The 21,382-nt window shown below is 46.5% G+C and overlaps 1 protein-coding gene across 1 annotated transcript in view; it reads left to right on the top strand.

Moving 5' to 3' along the window:
- The first annotated feature begins 2,185 nt into the window (after positions 1-2,185).
- Positions 2,186-21,382, top strand: part of PNPLA2 (patatin like domain 2, triacylglycerol lipase) — a 28,984-nt gene continuing 9,787 nt past the window's right edge. The window contains exons 1-3 of the mRNA XM_021555182.3: positions 2,186-2,591; positions 17,694-17,926; positions 18,103-18,168. Coding sequence (XP_021410857.1) covers positions 2,405-2,591; positions 17,694-17,926; positions 18,103-18,168 — 486 coding nt within the window. The 5' untranslated portion in view covers positions 2,186-2,404. The remainder of the gene's footprint in view (positions 2,592-17,693; positions 17,927-18,102; positions 18,169-21,382) is intronic.

Raw genomic sequence — 21,382 nt, 5'->3', positions numbered from 1 at the left:
AGGGCCAAGGCAGAGTGATGTAAACAACTCGGGATGAGATTGCTGTTGGGAAATCAAGTAAAACTAAGTCCAGCATTGTCGCAGCAAGTTTCTATTTTCCAGACACACTAGTAACATTAAGGCTTGTGAAATGATGGAAAAAGAGGGAACAGTGCTGGCTCCAGAATGAAGATGTTCTTGTGGTTACAAGTGTTTGGGAGGTATCAGCAGACAAGGTTCAGTGATCAGTTTTGCCACAGACTTCTGCTCAAGTCACAGCCCAGTGACCAGTTCTTCTGCAGAACAATCCCTGTTCTAGAAAAGGGGAGGCACAATGTTTCCTTGGGGTTGACTACATGAAAATACCTTTCTGTGTCAACCTGAAGCATGGGGTGGAAGCTCCATGATGGCCTTGGTGTTAAGAGCCTGTAAGAGAGTCATGGCTCTGGTGTGCCAGGGCTCACCTCTCCAGGTGGAGATGAGGACTGACAAGGGTTACGTAACCACATCAAATGCAAGGCAGGAAGGAAATTACAAAAGCAACTAGAGGTATGAGAGGAAGGGAGAGAAGGGTATAGAGAGAGGATTAAAGTAAGTGGGGTTAATTCTTTATGTACTCCAGGATGTTAATATGTATAAAGGGGAGTTCCTGGCAGCTAGGTGAGATGGTGGGCTTGGGGGCAGGACCTGAAAGAAAGATAGAGCTGTACTCTTGCCTGTCTGATGAAAGCAAAGGGCAAACACTTAATGAAAAAGTGCTCTGTCTGTCAAGTATGATGTCTAACTTGAACTTAAATATTGGACTTATGCAAGGGTTACCTGCTGAATTTAGCTTCTGTCACATGGCTGTGAGGCAGTAGACTGAGGCATTAAACGGCTGTTCTTGCAACCTGATGGCCACTCTTTAGGAAGGGTATTAGCCGCCCTCGTATCATTTGAAAGGATGTTTGGAGTGGAAGGAACAGGAAGAGGGGCTACTTGGATGACCTCCACTAGCATAAATAGTGAGAGTTGTTAAGTATACATTTAACACTTTCCAAAGTGAAAAACTTCTGACCAGTAATAAGAAAGCTAATTCAAATTATTTTATGCCAAGATTACTGAAGTAGTTTTTTAAACTTTGGCAGAAAGTGCTTTTTGCCCTGTGTTGGTTCCATTAAAAATGTATGCTTTTTGTTTGGTGTCCCTCAAACCTCCCTCCTGCTGATCTTGCTTCCTAGCTTTGAGTAGAGCAGCTCATTCTCTTGCTATGCTGATCTTTTTGATGTCTCTGTAAACTTTCATACCTATCTAATAATTTGGATGACTGTATTGTTTATGGCAAGGGGATCTTTACAGCTTCTGAAATCTATTTTGATGATCAGCTAGCACTGGGCTCTCACCCAGCGCTGCTCCGTGGTGATCTTGTGCAGAAGTACTGCTGAAAATCACAGTTGCCCTGACTGAATGTAAGCATTTTGGTGAACTTAGAGGCACGTGGAGAAAAAAAATGTTGAGAAAAGGTAAGCAAAGGTAAGCAACTGTGTGTGTTTTGGTGATTAGTATAAAACAGTATACTTAACTTTCTTGTGAAGGGAAGAGGTAGACACTGATCTTTTCTCACTGGTGATTGGGAGTGGAGGGAATGGCCTCCCCTAAACCTCAGGGCAGGTTTAGGTTGGATATCAGAAAAAGGTTCTTACCTCAGAGTGTGGATGAGGACTGGAACAGGTTCCCCAGGGAAGTGGTCACAACACAAGCCTTAACGAGAGTTTAGGAACCGTTTGGACAATACTTTTGGGCACATGGTGTGACTCTTGGGGACGTCCCGTGCAGGTCCAGGAGCCGGACTTGATTTGTTTAGTTTTGAAGGGGGACAGGAAGATTACCTTTTTCCCAGTTCTTGCCCTGTTGCTGTGACAAGACGTGCCTCAGCTTTTTGTGAAAGGGGAGAAAGCTTTTCCTGTTCTCTCACCCTTCTTGCCCGATCCCTGAAAAACAAAGGAAACCCCAAGGACTCGGAGTAGATGCTAAGAATCAGGATGTTCCGTGAGGGAAGGACAGCCTGCTGTCCCGGGACAGGGAGAGGCAGCCCTCTCGCTGCGAGAAGCTGGCACGGCTGCCCCGGCTGGCGGCAGTGTCCCCGCGGTGCCCCCGGGCCGGAGCGGGGTTCACCGGAGGAAGGGTTGGCGGGGGCCGGGCGGTCCCGCCCCGCCGGGGCTGCCGAGGGGCGGGGCCGCCGCTATAAAGCTGGGAGCCGGCGGCGCTCTCCCAGCGGCAAACTTGCCGTGTTCTGTATCCGCCTTCTCGGCAGCACAGCGCTTCCCGGCTGTTCTGCCCGTCCCGCCCGTCCTGCGCTGCGGGAAGAGACCCGCGGCTTCGCTGCTGCTCCGCGGCTGCTGCTGCTTCCCTGCAGCAGCCTCCGCCCCAGCGGGGCGCGGAGGCCATGTTCCCGCTGGACTCCACCTGGAATATCTCCTTCGCCGGCTGCGGCTTCCTGGGGGTGTACCACGTCGGCGTAGCCAGCTGCCTGCAGGAACATGCCCCGTTCCTGGTCGCCAACGCCAAGAAGGTGTACGGCGCCTCGGCCGGGGCGCTCACCGCCACCGCCCTCGTCAGCGGCGCCTGCCTCGGTAAGCGCGGGCCGAGCCCGGCGCTCCTTCGCCTCTTCCCTGCGCTACTGCTGGTTTGTTAATGAGAGCAGCAGCCAGGCGGTGTGGGTGTATGTGTGTGTGTGCGTGTAAAAAGCGCTGCGCCCTCCCGCTCCCGAAGTGCGAGCGGCGCTTTGTTTTTGAGGCCTTTCCCCGCCCCGGACCTGGCGGGTGGCTGAGGTCAGGAGGCGCCGGTGGTGGGAAGCAGCGCGGGGCCCTGTGCTGACACCCGCCCACGCAGACACGGGTAGCGCGCATTGCTGCGCTCCGTTTGTGGGTTTGCCTGGCTTGGGAATAGCTCTGCTGGGGCTCTGGGTGAGGAGAGGGGCCTCCCGCCGTGTGGGCACTGGCCTCTGTGGCTGCGAACGGGAGGTGAAGCGCCTGGAGATGGAGACGTGGAGTTTGCGCGTGCACATGGGAGCCGGGCAGCATCTCTGAGTAGCGCAGCCTTCAGCCTGCATGTTTATTTCTGCAAGAGTGTTATTCCTTGGGATCTTGGGTACTGAGCAATTCTCTTGCCCTTTGCAAGAGCTAGATCTCCAGTTATCTAGGTTTTATCTCTGTTTTCAAGTTATAGAATAACCCTAAAATGCTGTCTCTGAAGCAAGCACACAATGTATGTTGTGTATCTCTATGCCTGGGGAACAGCTGAAGAAAATGGTCTGTGGTGCTTCCTGGCTTTTTTGTCATTTTACATATGGGAGGGAGCTAGCAAGCACGTCTTAAGAGTCTGTACTTGGAAGCTTTTATGTTGAGAATAACAAATGCAGAAAAGTTTCTTAAAGCTTGAAAAGGGATTGTGGTGTGAGACAATCAGTTACATCTATTTCATCTCGGAGAATTATGAACCCCTCCTAGAGCTAAGGGCAGCCAGAGCTGTTTATTGTTTGAAGTTCTCTCACCTTGACAGGTGTTTTTCCGCAGTACTCCATTTTGAGATGTAGCCTCATGCAGCAAAAGTTAGCATTTTCTGTGCAGTTAGGTTTGAAGTCTCCCTTCCTGAGCATTTTGCTTACAGAAATGCCCAGTGAAGTGCAACTGTAACTTCTGGAGCTGTTAATAGCTGTTCAGACCCCAGTCTGAGATCTTGAAGCCTGTAGTGATGCCTTGGTGCCAGTTTTTACTGTGGACAAGGGATAATAATCCCTAATCCCTTGTTGTATAGGGGTCCATTTGCAGGTAGCTGCCAGGGATTTAGTTTTTTAATTGCTGTTGCTTCTGTTGAAGAGGCGACTCCCCAATTAGGTCCCTAACTGGGTGATCCCTCTGCCACTTGAAAGCGTGGGACAAGTGTGAGACAGGCTGATGGTAGTGCTCAAATCCTTTGCCTTGCTCAGATGCCATCCTAAGTGCTGAGCAATCCTGTTATCATGTTTACTTTGTTCTGGCTATTTATATGACCAGAGGATCCATGGTGTGCCAGGCACTGCCCTGAGAGAGGCATCCAGCCTGGTAGCTTTCTGTGAATCAGAATAGGTTTCCCCACTCTGTGTGAGGTACAGTGGGAGTGTAAGAGGACTGGATTAGGGGCCACCTTCTGGGAAGCATTCACCTACTTCCTGAAGGAGGGCAGACCATGCTCTTCAAAACTAACCCAGGCTTGGGTCTTGAGTGTTCCAGTTCTGTTTTCTGTTTGACTTCTCTGGAACTGTTTTCTTCTGACTCACCTGCGTGACTGACATGTATCTTGGGTAGAGAGCAGCTCTAAGGCAGCAGAGCTGACTTCTGAAAGTAAAAGCACATGGGGTGCGTGGCTGTGCCGTGGTATCGCCGTACCTTGTCCATGTTATAAACCCTTCTGACAGTGCAGCTTCCAGGCAGAGGTCCAGAGGTTAGAATGAAATCATAGGGGCAAAGGAGGACTGGGCAGAAGGTACAGCTAAGCCTGAACTGGGAGAGCAGTTCATTCTCATATAGGCTCTTATAGGGTCCTGAGTATCTGTGTTTGCTGTGCTGCTTGAAAGCAGGTGGTAGCCCATAGGTTTTGAATCCTATGGCAACTGCTGCTCTGCACTGTCAGTTGCCCTGTCCATGAAACTAGAGTGCTAAATAGTGTCTCTTGATGAGTGACAAATGGGGGAATTTTGCAGAAGCTTTGCTTATTTGACCTGTGTGTAGATAAAGTTAGTGTCCTCATGCCTGTGAACTCAAGACTGCACTGTGCAGAGACAAGTAGTGCAGGGGAGGAATGCCTCTTCCTTGGGAGTTTTTCTGTGAGTCCAATCTTTTGAGACCCTGATCAGAGACAGCAGAAATCTTCCTTGACTTCAGAGAATAAGACCCCACTTAGTGTTTTTTTTTTTCCAACTTTTTCCCTTTGGCCTTTGCATCTGTTCAGCTTGCTGTGAACTCATTCTGCCTTCTCTGTTAGTTAAGACCTCACTGTCATCATTTGTGTAGGACAGGAAGGCTTTGCTACGGGCTGATAGTGAAGTGAAAGCCCTGACTAAGTGATCTGCAGCCTTTAGAGCACACTGTGGGTTTCAAAGGTGTGCTTGAGAATACCAAAGAAAACAACATTGGGTGTGCATATTACCTAGACAGGGCACCTTATATTTATATAAGAGATCAGGAGGTATTTACAGTCTGATATGACCTTGCCTAGCTTTGGTTAAGCACTTTACCATTAAGTTGTAGGGATCTTGGATTTGTTGTTCAAGGGTACAGCGGTGATGCTGCCCTGTATATGAAGTGCTCTCTCCCCAGCTTTGAGGTTCTTCTGTTTGCTGGCATGAAAAAGCAGTGCAGTTTTTCCACTAGAATAATCTGTATGGCTATAAGGTGCATTGGGCATCCTTCTGTGTTTACAAGTTACTTGATTGTGCATAGTGCAGTGTTGTGGCATGAGCAGCTTCTTGCCCCAAGGGTATTCTGGAAAATAGCCTCTGTAATGCCTGTAGCATCTCTTGGGGCTCTTGGAGTCCAGCACACCAGGAAATGCACCTTTATGTGCCAAACAATTGGAAAGCTCTCATGCTGGCATTGCATTCTCCTCTTTGTGTGTACCTCCAAACCTGCAGCTTTTCACAAATTCTAGGTGTGGAGCTTTGAGGATATATAACCCTGAAGGTCACCAGCCTGGATGAGAAAAACTGGCTTATGTGACATGGTGAGACCATCCTTTTTCAGTGAGGAGGAATGCTAAAGTGCAGCTACTGTAGGATTGTTTCATCCCTAATACTGAGTAGGAAATGTATTTTTGGTAAGGTCTGGAATAATCTCATTTTGGTGAGCTGTATGGGGTTTGTTGTGCCTGCTTTGGGGGCATAGCAGCCCGAATAAATGATGGGATGTGAAGCTGTAATCACTGAAAAGCTGTCTTTGAGCTGGTACTAAGGTCCCTCTGACTCATAGTTAACCAACAGCATCTCAATTGTCTGTGTGGCATGTAAATGTTGTCCTAGACAGTCCTGTCTGAGGGTGGGTTGGAACTGCTGAATTGTTTCTGTTTTGGGGGAAAGGGATGGATTCTGCTGTCAAATGCAAAGCTGGCTATCAAACCCCATCTGTTGAAGTTAGCTGTTCTCCTAAAGCATGAGAAGCTCAACAGAAAATGAAAAAGCAAGCTGAGGAGATGCTTTAGTACTAAGAATACAGAAAGGAAGCTGTGTGTTGCTAGATTGAGTAGCGTTGTTTGGGATGCTCTTTGGAGAGCACTTCCTGGGTTGTTTACAGCATTTTTAAATTTAATTATTTGAAATTGCTATCTTAACCAGGACTCTGTCTCAGGCTTGACGTGAGATGAAATAACAGTTATTTGACATTTGGGTTTGTTTGTCAGCTATCACCATGTGATTACCAGGAAATGTGCTGGCTGTAGAGGTTTTCCATTGTTCCATTGAGTAGCAGGAGCAAAAAAAAAAAAAAAACCAACCAAAAAACCCAAAAAAACCCCCCCAGTGAATGAAACCTTTTGAAACGGAGATAATTAGCAATATCAGCATCTTAAATGTTGTGCTTCTGCAATTTGATTATGTGCATGCAAAGGCTTAAGAACTGGTAATGGAGATTTATTTTCTATGTGTTTGTGTAATCTTAACACCAAATCCCAGACTGACAGAGGGAAATAAACCAGTTTAGAGTCTGTGGAATCCTCAGAGCAATGCCAGTTTATGCAGGCCAAAGCATGAATCAGGATGCTTATCCTAGGGGAAGTATATGTGATGCTGTCTTCTGTGGTTGTGTGAAAAGAACTATGCATCTCCACAGGGACACAAAAGAAAGTTTTGTAGCATTTGTGGCATCTCAGTGGTGAGGTCCCTCTTTGTACTTGTACCTCCTGCAGAGGCCCTCTCTGGCGAAAAAGTTGTTGAGGTCAATAGCCCCAGCCCAGGAAGGAGAGACACCTTTATGCACTTACATGGAAATATGGATATAATTAATGGGGAACCTTCTGGTGCTTCTTGGAAATGGTAAAGTTTTTTTCTGTGGTGGAAATAGAGGTGAGGGGAGATGTTCTGTGCTGACATAGACGGAAATGTTCACTGGCTTGGCCGAGAAGCTTCTGAGCCTGGATCACTGCCCTCAGCAGTCACAGGGCTGTGGCATCAGGTGTCCAGAGGAGTAAGCTGGTAGCCAGAGCACGCTGCAGCGCCTCTTGATGGAAGGGAAGGAGCTTGTTCCTGCTGCCTGCCTGGCTCTAATAAGGAAGCTTCTGTAAGGAAAGGTGTTCTTGCAGGCATCTCATTGGATGAGTGCAAGGGAAGCAAAGGAGCCACTTCTAGCAAAAAAACAGTCCTAGCAAGGCATGTGTTTATTCTTTTGGCACCCCACATAGACAGCAGATGTGCAGAGCAGCTCAGTGCCCAGCCTTGCTGTCAGCCATAGCAGCAGCTGTGCAGTGTCACTGGCAACAGCACAAGAGGTCTTTGGTCATTCTTCTGACCTGTAGGTTCAGCACATCTCTTGAACTTGCTTGCAGTATGTCTGAGCTGTTCCACTTTCTGCCTCTTAGCTCCCCAAACTCTTCAAGGCAACTGCAAGTCCTCTGTGTAAAATAGGAGAAGCTCTTGTATGTTCTTCAGGGTCCTATGTCCACTTACTGATTGTGTTTGGAAGCTTAGTCCTGATAAAACAAAAGGCCTTCCTCAAGTTTTTTGCTGTGTCGTTCAGTTCCAAACTCCTGCTGCTGCAATGGTTACAGCAGCTCTGCCTGCATGTCCAGTAGCTGGTGGTACTTGTTTCCTGTCAGTTGTGGGGGCTGTGTTACCTTCCAGTGCACTGAGCTTGGAATTGTACTCAAATCTTTGGTCCCTGCTCACTCTGTGTTTCTTCATGTTTCTCTCTGTGCCTTCCATGAAGCACAGATGAAATGCTCCCTGGCTTGGCTGTGCTTAGTTTCCACTGAACTTGAAGAGAACCATGGAAGGGCTGGAAATGATAATTAGTCAACATTCTTTCTTTCTGGAGATGGGAATGGGCAGGCCTTCTAATTATAGGACCTTTGCAAAAGCTCAAGAATCTTACTCCAAGGAGCAGTGTGAGTGGGTGACTCCTGTTCACCTTGCTCTTTGCAGTATAAACCCTACTTGTGGCTGGATTCCAAAGTGGCCGCCACTTTTCCATTGAATTCTCTGCACTTCTACACTTTTGTTGCCCAGCTCGAATACTTGTTCTCTTCCTTTCTGCTAAGTTCTTGGGACTGGAGGCGAAAGTCAGGATGTGTCTTCAGTTAAGTGGGAGTCAGCAGAGCCTGTGTGTGTGTGTATTTGCCTTGGGCTGTGTGTCTTGTCAAGCAAGTAGAGTGAGAGCTAGTGAAAAGGAGGGGCAGAGGAAATGATTCCATGTGGAAGGCCCTAAATAAGTCCATGTCCCTGGGAAAAGGCAGAATGTGTCCTTGGAGTGGTAGAGTCTGAGGCAGTAGAAAATCCCTTCCAAGGAGCACATAGGAGAGAGGCAATTAGTGAGCCTGGGAGTGTAGAAATCTTGCTGGAGATTGTTGTAGCCCTGCTATTTGTAGCCACAAAGGCCAGAGGAATAGAGGAGCGAGTTTTTGTCACTTGTGATACAACAGCTGCTTGGGGTTGTGCTGATCTGGAGTGCAGTGTGTTACATCAGGTGTGGGAGCTGGTAGCTTTATTAGAACCCAGGGCTTTGTGCTGCCCTCTGGCACTCTCCCAGAACTGAGCTGGTCATGCTTTCTGGTACAGATAAAGGCCAAATCCCCAATGATGACTTCTGCCTGACAAGACCTTTGGAATCTGCAAGCTTCATGAAGTGTCTTCTGCCACTGTTTCCCAGGCTTTTAGCTGTGTTGTGCCTGGAGGATTTCTTCTGAGAATGAATCATGCTCTTCCTCTTTATACACTGATGTTTGTTTGGATGGTTATTGGTTAGGTTTAGGATTAGGTTTAGGATTTGGTTAGGTTTAGAATTTAAAGGATTGAATATCATTGTAGCATTGGAGGTTCTGGCAATCTCTGAGTTTGCCACTCCTGTGGATTATCTAGTTCAGCATCCTGAAATAGAGGAGGTGAACATCTGAGGGTGTAAATGAATCAGGAATCCTTTTACATACGTTAATTACAAGGGCCAGTCCTGCTGGCTGCATTGAATGCTGCTGATTCAGTGCTGGGACTGGCAAAAAAAAAAATCCAGTGTATTATGGAGGCAGAGTGTGGATTCATGCCATAGTTATGCCATGCATGGAAAAACTTGGAGTCCTGTTTCAGAGTGGGCTGTCAGCACAAATTCAGAGATTTACATTGTGATTTATCTATCCTAGTGTTCTTACATAGCAGGATTGGTAAAATAATCTTTAAGGGAAGCATTTAACTACTAGCCATATTCTTGCACACAGAAGAGGTCTTGTCAAATGTTTATCTGAGCACATGTCTCTTGCTGTTCTTGTTTGTGTGCTCAGCCCTGCGGGAAGGGTGGAGCAGAGGCTTTTCCCCTGCCAGGGTTTGTGCAACCCTCTGTGAACAGCTCCTGTCCTGCTCACACAGGTGTTTTCAGAACCTCAGTCATGTTTTGGCTGGGGGTCCACTGCTGATGTCTCTGGGAGAAAGGCAGCATCAGTTTCTAGATTTTTTTGCCTAACCTTGTGATCTGCCTGATACTGCTCCAACAAAAGGAGAATCATTCTAGAGCAAAATGCCACCACTCCTTGCCAGAGGACTGCTTTGGAAACAAAGCTTTTGATTCTCACTTCCTTGCTGGAGTCTGCCTTTCTTATGCCAGGGCCAGTGGGGAAGAGTTTGGGATGTAAGGTGGCACTTGACCTGCCCGAGAAGGGAGGGCAAAGTGGGCCCAGCAGGCAGTGCACTCACAGGTGCTTGGCGTGGATTGGAGCGGTTGGTGAGTCCTGTGAGCATGAGAGCTGACATGATGCAGACTGAGAGCCAGTGGAAGGTGTCAGGGCTGTTCCTCTCATCTGTTAGGGTTTTAGCAGTCACACAAGTGTACAGTGGAAAGGACAGGGAGAAAGGCTGCTGTGCATCAGAGCCAGCCGTGTCTTTGGTGTCATCTCTGAGCATGAAACAGTTGCCAGCTGGAAGTACACAGGAAAGCTTTCTGCAGGGCTTAGGCTGATAGGTACCAAAAGCCACCACTTCTGCCTCTGTGCAGATCAGAGAAGAAAGGCAATTTCTCATTACAACGTGGGTTTTGGTATGTTTCTCCCTCCACTAGCTTTCTCTGGATGAGTACTTGTTTTTGAAAAAAATTGCTTCAAACTCAGTTTTACCAGTCCAAAGTGGGCAGCAAAGGATCTGAGCTGCACCTTGTTTAGTCTATGAATCCGCTTTTTTTGTCATCCCATGTTGTCTGAATTGCACTATAGCATTGACAGGGATTGATGCACGGATGAAGATGGAGCATGGCTTTCAGTTCAGCTTGCCTGGGGTCCTGAACAGCTTTTCCTTTTCATGCACTGTAATGTAATTTAATTTGTCTAATGCTATGAACAGAAATGCAGCATTAAGCCTCATATTAGGGCATTACAGCGGAGAAAGATTAGGCTAGTGGGTGTTGCTGTTGTGGTTGTGACAGAGCGATCCTGGCTGGCTGCTGAGCTGCCTCTTGCCCTTTTGATTGTTTCACAGCGGCAGCTGCGCTGGTTTTGAGTTTGTGTTGCAAAAATAAGTGCTCCTGTCCTGACCACAGGAACAAAGCAAGTCTCAGCTTGCAGAACAGCAGTTCTAGTGAGGCTTTGGTGTGCCAACACTTCATCAAGTCCAGTGCAAAAGTTTAGCTAAGAGACATCATCAAGCCTGTGAGTTCTTATGCCTGCTCTCCCTGTTTGCTTCTGTACAAAGCAGAACAGTGGGCCTTAAGGTGAGGTATGAGTGGTGCATCTGCACTTGGGCTTGCAGGAGGATCCTACCCTGCAGCTACCAGCTGATGGATGGGCACGTGGCAGTCACTGTGGGCTGCCTCGTGAGCTGCTCTGTGCAAGACGTAAAAACCCTGGCAACTTAAAAGCAGATCTTCATCTTATGTTCCTCATATCTAGCATGTAGCAATAGTTCTGGTTCATCTATTAACTGGTATCTAGAGCACACTAACCATGTCTTTTGGCTCAAATGGGAAAAAAGTCTCCTTTTGGTTTGGCTTTATTTAAACAGGTAACATAACTGACAGGGTTTTGTTTTTTTTTTCCCAAGTTGAAATAGAAAAGCAAACATCTTGAGACAAACATGTTAAAAGGGAGGCTTCTGGTTCTGAAGCAGTTGCAAATAATCTGAATTTATGTAGCCCTCCTGCTGCACAGTGTGTCTTGGGCCAAACATTTTGTGTCTGGTCTAAACAATGCTGAGTGTGAAGAATCTGAACCAGAAGGTAGTGGGCACTGAGGCCTTCTTTTAGCATCTGGCTCTGGCTGCAAGAGTTGGCCTTACTTGAAAAGCTGTCTCTTTCTCTGGGTGTTTGCACATGCCCTACCTGTAAGGTCAGAATAGGTGTTGCTGACTGTAGTCTAACAGGAATCCCTAGGAGTTGCTCCAGTAGGGTGTCAGTGCCTCTCATTCCCAAGCAAAGGGGAAGAAACACCATTATGTACAGCTGGTGGCCAGGCTTTCCAAGAAGTCTGCTTTAAAAAATTGCTTGTTTTTTGAGCTCTTGAAGTTAAATCCCTGCACAGAGTCCCTGATCTTGCCACAGGGAACAGGTCGAGCAGTAGGACTGTCTGCAAACTGAGTGGGTGTGGTTGTGAGGGGAGCTGTGTTTACTTCCTAGGTATCACCAAAAATAAAAATTTTCCTTAGTGTATCTCTTATCTGGAGCCTAGTGAGCTGAACTGTTTCTTACCTGATAGCAAAATAGTTGGAGAGGAGGACTGAGTGAAGACCTTAAATAAAATAAAAATTATACATCAGAACAACAAAAATTAGGGAAGTCCCAGAGGAACAGCTTGTTCTGGTACATGGTGTTTCTCAATCGAACAGGCTTACAGGAGGATATGCACAGATGAGGACAGAGCTGGTGCTTTTGAAGACTTCACTGCTAGCTGCCATCCCCCAGCCTCAAATGTTTGAAAATGGGTGTTTTTTATTTGTGTCAAATAGTGGCAGTTTTACAACTTCTGGCCAGTGAGGGATATTCTTTCCACAGCCAGTGCTTTTAGGTGTCTGTCCAGGATTTCAGATGGAAATTAAAGAGCTGTCACCAGCAATGGGGTACATCTATCACCTGAACATGTCTAATAAGGTTGTAAAACATTGCTCTTTATTTCCTGCTGGCCTGGATTTGTCTTTGGGGGCCCCCTTTGATATCTCTTCAGCCTTTCTGATGGACCATCAGAGAACATCTTGGGTCAGGTTCCCATTCAGGATAAGCTGGCCTTTGTTTAGCTTGGCTGAAATGTTGGCTGGTTTTTGCTCTCTTGGGACAATAAGTGGAAATCAGATTGCTTCAATGTAAGTGTGGAAAGTGGAACAGAAGTCTACCCAAGCAGTGGGATCTATTACAAAGTGAGGTCAGTGCCCACAAGAATTGGGGTTGTCCTTGGGTCACTGGCACATTGCTGTGCCCTGCTCCTTGGGATGAACAAATGGGCACTTTATGATGATCTGAGCGACCCATGAGGAAACATCCAGTAATGTTCTCTGTTAATTATTTTCTAGATGCCAGTTTGAAAACTTCTGTTTTGGTGCCTCTTGTTGATAGCTTTGTGGGTTTCTTTTGGGCTGGTGACAGGAGTGTGTTGTAATTAGGACTATATCATCTCCTGGCAGAGGCCAGGCAGGAAAGCATGTGCATTGCTTACTCTCAGTACTTAAAAAACAGCAAGTGCAGGAGCTGTTCATGCTGAGCTGGAGCAGCTTAAGGATTTGTGTCCTGGAAGAACATGGAACAGCTCTCCTGAAACCTCTGCTCATTGTCAGAGACTCACTTTTAACTTTTCCACATATGTGGCACGGAACAGCTGAAATAGCAAGAGACAGGCAACTGAGAAATTAATGTTGGGGAAGATCATGCTAATAAATTCCTTCTGACTAATCCTATTCCTAAATTTTCTTCCAGACTGGAATCTACCAGTGGGATAATGACAATTCCAGCAGCGTTCAGCAACCAGCTGCATTGAAAGCAAAGTGTGAAGATTTTAGCTGGGGACTCCTAAAAGGGACATGCATGCTGAGTATCACACAAACAGAGACCAGAGAGCTGAGCAGAACTTAAGGAGTTCTGGAATGAGGTCCCTGATTGTAGTACACAGGGCTGGCAGGACTCCTATCTTGAAAATCTTGCAGTCAAAATATCTTGGTTATGTGATCCCAAACTAACAAGGCATAGGGCTGTCCAGGGCCTGGGGGAATAGCAAAAGTACCTGTGCTTCCTTCTACTAGTTGGCTTCCTTTCAAAGCTGTTGGTGTGTTGGGCCAGTTGGAGCCTTAGCTGGGTAATGGGAATGAGGAGGGAGGAGAGTTGCTGATGTGTAGGAAGGAGTGCATTTGTTGAAGTTGAATGAGAAGCAGGTTTAGTGAGGATCTGCAGTTTCCTGTCTGCCCCACTAGTCCAGGCAAGTTATGGCATCTGCAGTCGGGGGTGTGACCTCTCCGTGCTTCCTGCCAGCAGGACAGAGTGCTGCCCCTACATCCACCAGCTCTCTGTGCTGTCCTTTGCTCTCCATCCCTGTTGGAGAACTTTTCCTTTAAGTTTGTATCCTATTTACTGTTGCAGTAGATAGGGAGTGGGAATATCCCTGGCACAGGTCATCTTTGTGCTGACACAGAGCTGTTCCAGAGAGACCTGCAGTGTCATGGGTGAGCTGCAGGCTTGACTATTCAGAATGCCCTTTCCCCTATTTAGCTTGCTCTGCTCCTATTTTTATCTGTGTCTTAGGCACTTTTTTCCATTAGAAATACTTCATGGGTCATCTGTGATTTTACTGGCTGGCAAATAGATACTGATATGGTCTAACATGTGATCTAACAGGAGACCATCATGGCACCCTTGGTGCCAAAGCCCTGCTGCTGCAGATGTGGATCTGAAGAGACCCTTCTTCTCCACTTGTCACCCGCCCCTCCTGTCGTGAAGTGTTTAAGCTTTGCGATGGTCCTTGTCCTCATGCACTGCACAGGTTTGGAGTAGCCTTTCTGTTTCACCCCAGAGCCCTTAGCAGCAGTTAAGGGTCTTCCCAGCTGCCTGGCTTACAGTTTTAGGTGATCCATCTTCAGCTCTACTGTCCCAGAGGCAGAGTAACAGCAGGCTGCTCTGCTGGCGTGTTTTTTTACAGTTCTAAATAGCATGTGCTGTTTGAATGCTTTTCAGGTTAGAGTTTAGGGGATGCCAGGCAGTACAGACTTAGTTACTGGGTTATTTTGGAGTTGAGAATGACCGATAGAGATGAAAGTCATTTGTTAAAGGGAACAATCTAACCCTATGTCAATAATCTGCTGTGAAGCTGGATTGATGTAGCTTAAAAATGAAGTGTCTCCTAGCAGCTGCCCTCAGGCTTTTCCCATGAGTGCCACTACCTTGCCCCTTGCAGCCACTGCAGGTGACAAATCAGCAGAGTGGGGGAGCAGATGACCTCTTTTCTGGCAAGAGACATGTTAGGGTGTTTCAGGACACAACTGTGTGATGCTCCTTTGCGTCATCACAGCTGAAATTCAGATAAGGACAATAGCCCTGCAGTACTTGGGTTTATGTATAACAACACCCAGTGGGGCAGTGATAGGGGTGGGGGTAAAGGGGAATGATGGTTTTCCAATGAAAATGAAATATTCTGCATATATTATTGCAACTTTTTTGATGCATATTGGCTTAGTAAATCTGTATAGAGAAAAGTGTTGAATTAATTGGCTAGTGTAAGAATGAAATGCTTTCACAGCAAACACTGCTAACTATTAGGGATTGCCTCTGCCCCGTGGTATGTATCTCAATAAGGAAATAAAAATTTAATTCAGCTTTTTCACATGACTCTGTGTTCTGAATCACTAGAGCCATATAAACAATGAGAAGCTTTCCTAAGGGCTGCATTTGGCACTGGATTAGTCCTAGAAATAATAAAGAGCTGTTGGCTGACCCCTGTAGGAGTTCTCTCTCTTGACTGCCTCTAATTCAGCTGCTCCCTCTCATGGACTGTAAACAGAATTTGAGCCAGTTTTCCTGGAGTAGCACTTCTGGGAGTAACATGATTAAAACACTGTCACTTCTTTTCTCTCCTCCCAAATATACTTCCAAGAGGATTTGTCATCTGTCATGGATCTTGCTACATAAACGTGGCTTCTTTGGCTGACCCCTCAGCAGACCTTATTTCCCGGAAAGCTGCAGATCACTCTGTGCCCATGCCTTTCCACAGAGCAATTCCACATCCAGCTTTGGTGCAAGTGATTCAGGGAGTCCAACAGAATCACAGATATCTTTAAATACAAGTGCCTCAAAGCTCCTGTGTGTATGCATGTATGCACACGTGTATAAAAGGAGCCCAAAACAAACAAAAAACCCCAAAGTATTCAAAGAATGAACTTGCTAATTAGCAGTAATCTCACTTGTCCCTCTTGGGTATGGAACACTGGTAGAACAGGCAGCTGCAACTCGGGATTCTCCTCAAATGCTGTTTTCTGGCATAGTCAGGACTTTGCTCTCCTGTTGTTCTTAAAAAAACCCCAAACCCCTTCCAGCTCACATTTTTGTTCAAACAGTCATAAGCTCCATTTAGTTGCAGTTGTTTTCAGTATTGCTGTCACATCTTTCTGCACACTGACATGCCAAGCCTGAAAGCATTGTTCCCTAAGCAAGCACCATCTCCTGGATAATCCACACTCTCCCCAGCATAGCTTTTGTACACAGGGGTCTCCCCTCAGCTGTATGCTCAATACTCAACCCCACAATGGGGGTTTCAACCAAGTTAACAATTCCCTGCAAGGCACTCAGTGCAGAGGATTTTCCTTTATGGGGTCCTGTGACTAAGGTGCTGGGCTGGGATTCCTTATTTTGCTTGATTGCAGTTTCTTTCAGTGTTTTTCCTCTCCTTGACAGGCATGAAGGTATTTTGGGAAGTGTTTAGAGTGCTAATGTCTCAGTGATTATAAAGTGTATCTCTATGGGGCTGACTTCTTCCATGTTGGGAAGGATGTTGAATCATGTGGCTACTATCTGGGCTCAATGGCTTACTGCTAATTGAGTAAGTAAGATCAGAATTAGACTGCTAAACATTGCTCTAGGACAGAAGACTGGGATTACAGGGCTAAAAATTGCTTCAGAGAGGGAACTTTGGCTTTTCTACTAAGTTGCTACCTCACAGTGCCTAAAATCCTGACCTCAGAATCTCTGGTCATGTTCAAGGGTCCAGTTGTCTGTGTGCTTGAGCTACTGGTGTTGGTGGGTTTCCTAAACCCAGAATCACGTTTCCAGGCTGCATTGATGGAAAACATGTTGCTGGCACACGTGTATTGCAAAAGATTGGGATGTGTCAACATAGCATTGAGGGTTGTTGCTCTTATCTCCATTGTATTTATTAACCTGGGTCTAACCTGAGTTCTTTCATTCTGCTGCCTTGTTTTTGCAATTGAGAAACTGAGTGGAAGAGTGAAATGAGGGGACTTCCAGTTGGCTTGAACTGGTAGTCTTCAGTCCTTTTCCATGAAATGACCTTCAGCTTGATTGAAGAGGAGTCTTCATTTGTAAAAGCATGTTTCTTTTCTCCTGGTTTCTCTAATTCTCCCCCTCTCATTCTTCTCACATGTATGTTGTATGTTCGTGGCACTCTTTGGAATGCAGTGATTAGCTAGTACTAAGAGGAACTATTTTATCTCATCATGGCTGGATGTGTGTGGAGGCAGCAGTCAGTCAGTGCAAAGGGCAACATGCTGGATGCTGTAGTTTTGTATTTTTGTTTCCTTGCATCCCTTTTTTTTTATTTGAGAGCTCTGATGTGCTTGCCAGATGGAGCTCCTAGTGACTGAGATAATGGGCTTGGCAGATACCTTCCCTTTTGTGCAGCTGGGATGTCTCCTCAAACCCAGCTGGGTTACTGTGTGAAAGGGTAAAGCAAGCATTCCTCCACAAGTCCTGCTTGCCATCAAGGCCTAGTTTAGTGCTGTGGAATTAGATATGGAAGGGATGGGATGCCAAAGGCTCTGCAGGAGGAACTAAGTCTCTGATTCTTTATTGGAGCATTAGTCCCTCCTGCTCATTTGAGATGTGGCTGACATTCACAGCAACATTGGGATCACTTAGCTGGAAAGCACCAGCTTTCCTGTTCTGGCACTTCTGCTTACTGACGATTTGTTTTCCTGTCAGAAAAAAGATGTTTACTAGAAGAGTTTTAGTGGAATATATTTTGAAGTGCCTTGTTTTCTTTCTCAGTCTGTTTTCACCAGCCCTGCATTGGCTAGTGCAACAGGATCTAAAAAACAGTGTGAGGCCTTAATCAGATGTACATGATCTTCCTTGACTTCATAAAACATAAGGAAGAGGAGGGTGGCTCTTTGTGATGGGGGTGTGTGAGGGCCAAGACAGCAAACTTCCATGACTTCTATAACATTCCCCTCTAAATAACCTCTTGGGTTGAGCTGTGTATTAGCCAGTGGGGAGAAACCTCTGGGGAAGGCTGGGATTGAGGCTTTTCTGTGCCTAGTTTTGTAAAGGAGAAGACTGGTTTTGGTAGCATTTCATGGTGCATTTGTCTCGTTGCAGGTGAAGCTGGTGCCAGCATTATTCGGGTGTCAAAAGAAGCCCGGAAGAGGTTCTTGGGCCCTCTCCACCCCTCTTTCAACTTGGTGAAAACCATTCGGATGTCCCTGTCCAAGGTGGTGCCAGAGAATGGGCATGAGGTTGCAGCAGGACGTTTGGGTATTTCCCTGACACGGGTCTCTGATGGAGAAAATGTGATACTGTCAGACTTCAATTCCAAGGAGGAACTGATCCAGGTGAATGGACTCTTTCTTCAGAGGGCTGGGCAGGAAATGCATGCAGTTCTGTTTTGCCTTGGTCTCCAAATGTCCTTAGTACTGGAGTATAATTGCCAGCATGGTGTTCTGAGAACAGTAATAGTTTCAGTAGGCTTTGATCTGATTCTTAGATTCTGGATCTCTTTCTCCCTCAGGCCTGTATCTGCAGCACCTTTATCCCTGTCTACTGTGGGCTGATACCTCCAACCTTGCGTGGAGTGGTAAGTAAGATTCTAAGATGGTCTTCATTAAATTACATACTGATGAGTAGGTTTTGACAATGTTATTGCATGCCTGCTGGCAGCATTTATCTGAAGAGACACAAGAAATTCCCAAATAAACAACTTCCACCAGTGGATAGGCCTTCTTTTCATTGCTGCCAGCAGTTGACTATAAATATCCTGAAGACCAGTGGATTTAGCATATAGTAATAGATACAGTCTGGGGAAGGGCTGGCTGGCTCAGCAGAGTGTTCTCATGGTAGAGAGCACTTTCAATCACTGGGGCTCCAGCTGTCTGCATGTGGAGAGAAGTTTGGCCCAGGATAAAAGTCATGAGTGTAGTCCCTCTCCCATGTGCCTGGCACTTTCTGCAGGGCTTTAACTAGTGGTGTGGATACTGGCCCTCTTTTCCATGGAGTTGCTCCTGTCCTTTCTCTGACAATAATGCTCTGTTGCATGTCAGTGCTTTCTTTAAATTGTGTCCAAGAGCAATTTATCCCTCTGTGTTTGCATGTTAGAAATGAAAACCCATGAAAGCTGTGCAGAGCTGCAGTATTTCTGGATATTACACTCATGCTTTAAGGGTCTCCTGGTTGAACTTGGTCTCCCTTGTGCTACACAGTTAATGAACACGTTAAAAAGCAGGGGTTTTGCAAACTACACAGTCAAAAGTGAGAGGGAGAACTGTTACAAAATATGTTCCCTGATTTACCATAAGTGATCTGACCATAGTGCTTCTGTCTGTTAAGAACACAGCATCAAATCTTCTTTGATTGCTACCTGTGTCCTAAAAGTGAGGTCAGTTTTGCTTCTACATAATACACAGCTTGGCTGGTTTTGTCTTGTGCAAGCATGTTGGGCAGGGAAATGACCTTGCAGGAGATGTCCAGTGTTCTCCAGCCCTTCAGAGAAGTGACAGAATCAGTAATTTGGTGGGACCATAGCAGTGGCTCTTGCCTTACACCTCCTTGGGGCTAATTAAGGTCAGTGTGCATCAGGAAAAAAGTTCACCATTCCAGAACTGTGTACAACATCAGGGTTTCTGGAATGTGCAGCTGCCCTGGCACACTGAGGGATAACTTCTCATGGGAAAAGGTGGGGAGGAAATATGAGATGAGGAAATTTAATTCCTACCTCTTCCCCAGAAAAGCATGAATCTGAAGGGGGATTGCGGATGAGGCGAGAGGTTAAATTGGGTTGGGTATGAGCTTGGGAAATGCTTTTGAAAAGGAATGCATGTTCTCTAGCATGCCTGTGGTGACTGTATTTACCACAGAATAAACTGACAAGCCTGGCACAAGGCAATGTTTTTTCAAGGCAGTGTTACTGTGTGCAAGGTGCAAAATCCATATTTTGCCTTCCTCCTAAATTTTTTCCTGTGTTCACTTCTCTGAGATCTGGTAGTCTCATGGAATGGATGATGGGGATGGGCAGGGGAGTTAAAAAAACCACAAACACTAAAAAATTGGTAACTGACCTGCCAACGCAGACAATAGTTGTGAATTGTTTGCAGCATGTGGGTGAGGTGAATACCTGGCAAGGGTCACAAAGCTGACAGGAGAACATGGTAAAGGAGTGGAAGTGGTCACCCCAGTCTATGAACCATCCCCTAAAGCTGCTGCTGCTTGTGCCTGCAGGCAGCTGGTGGCTCCAGCCTGTGGCTTTGGGTTGTTCTGGGCTTTGCAGGAGGCTGGAGAGTGGTTACACTTGGGTTTACTGGAGATTGAGGCAAATCCAAGGGAGCGGCAGCTGAGCTTTACTGAGAAATGTTAATCAGCATTTCTTGGAAGCAATAGACCAGAGAGTGCAGGTGTACTCCTCGATTTCCATGGAGTCAGAAGGATTTGCCTGTCAGCTCTGTTGTAGTTGAGCCTTTTTTCTAATGGCATCTGTGCAGTCTTGCTGCCACCCTCAGGGAAATGTGTCTTCTGCATCCTTACTACAAAAGTAGTGTTGTCCAGCACTAAAGCTTACCTCCTTTTTCTTTAAACAGAGTGCATGCTGCCTGCTTTGCTCTTCTGGTCCCACTCAGCATTCTGAAATCTCATCCTTGCAAAGGGAGTTGGGCAGATGTCTCCAGCCCTAGCTGTGCCTAGTCTGGCTCTCAGTGGAGCAGCTTTGGGAAGAGGATGACAGTGGCAGTTTGCTGTGGTTGCTTTAGGCTTAGGGAACACTGATGCCCACTTTAGATGGGGGGGAGGGTTCTGTTGATTGTTGGCATCTTTGTTGTCAGAAAACATCTTGTGTCTGAGGTGTGTTACTGTTCTGAGAGGATGTACTTACCCTTGAGTTTAATCTATCCTGTCCTTCCACTTTATCGCTATCCAAATTCAGGTGGTGTAGGAGTCTCTAAGTGCCTCTCTTGACACAGTGTTTGGTGAGCAAGGGCTGCCATGAGGGTAAAATGTCCTGTGCTCTGAGTTTGGGCTGCTGTAGCCTACAACTGTAATCACAAGCCATCTCCCATGAAGCTGTAGGCTGTATGCAAAGGTAGCCCTGAAGTTTAGTTTGCCTCCCAAGAAGGGACTGTGCAGTCCACCCTGACCCTGTTGCATCAATGGCAGCTGGCTTGCTATAGCTAAATTCAATTTTTTTCAGCCCACAAGCCTGTGAACTGTTCAGGATCAGAGAAGCTGCTTGAGGTGTCTGTCTTGTCTGCCATCCACAGCAAGAGAGCAAAGTGCAAAGAATCCTCCAGGCACCACATCCAATGTTTTCCTAGGCACTGTGCAGCAAAAAAGCAATGTTGGTGGTCAGTCTGCCTGTGAGACAAGAGGAAGCAGGATGCAGAATGGAGCACCTTCTCCTTCAATCAGCATTTCTGTGCTCTGCCTGGGTTTAGCCTCTACTGGCTCAGCTTCTCACCCAGCAGACTGCTGAAAGATGTTTACAGCTGCTACTTGTGGGGCTGCATAGCCCCTGTATCATGATTTGTGTTTGGTTAGGAAGGAAACAGATCCAGGCTGCAGGATCAACCCTGATATGAAACCATCAGAATTCTTCTGTAACTGAGGTTCACAAGGGGAGAAACTGTTGCTCTGCAAAGACCCCCAGCTTCCTTCTCTTTTGGCTTGACCAACATCCTTTTCCGATTATCTTTTGCATGTTGCTTACTCTGCCAAAACCTGTGATAAGGGATCATCTTGCTCAGCTCCTTATGCAATTACAGTATCCAACGAATGTTTTGAGAACATACTACTGGAATTGCCCTTCC

This window comes from Lonchura striata, chromosome 5, assembly GCF_050655825.1.
Source record: "Lonchura striata isolate lonStrDom1 chromosome 5, ASM5065582v1, whole genome shotgun sequence".
Classification (NCBI taxonomy): domain Eukaryota; kingdom Metazoa; phylum Chordata; class Aves; order Passeriformes; family Estrildidae; genus Lonchura; species Lonchura striata.
The sequence above is the reverse complement of the archived record's forward strand: the minus strand, read 5'-3'. Positions and strand labels throughout refer to the sequence as shown.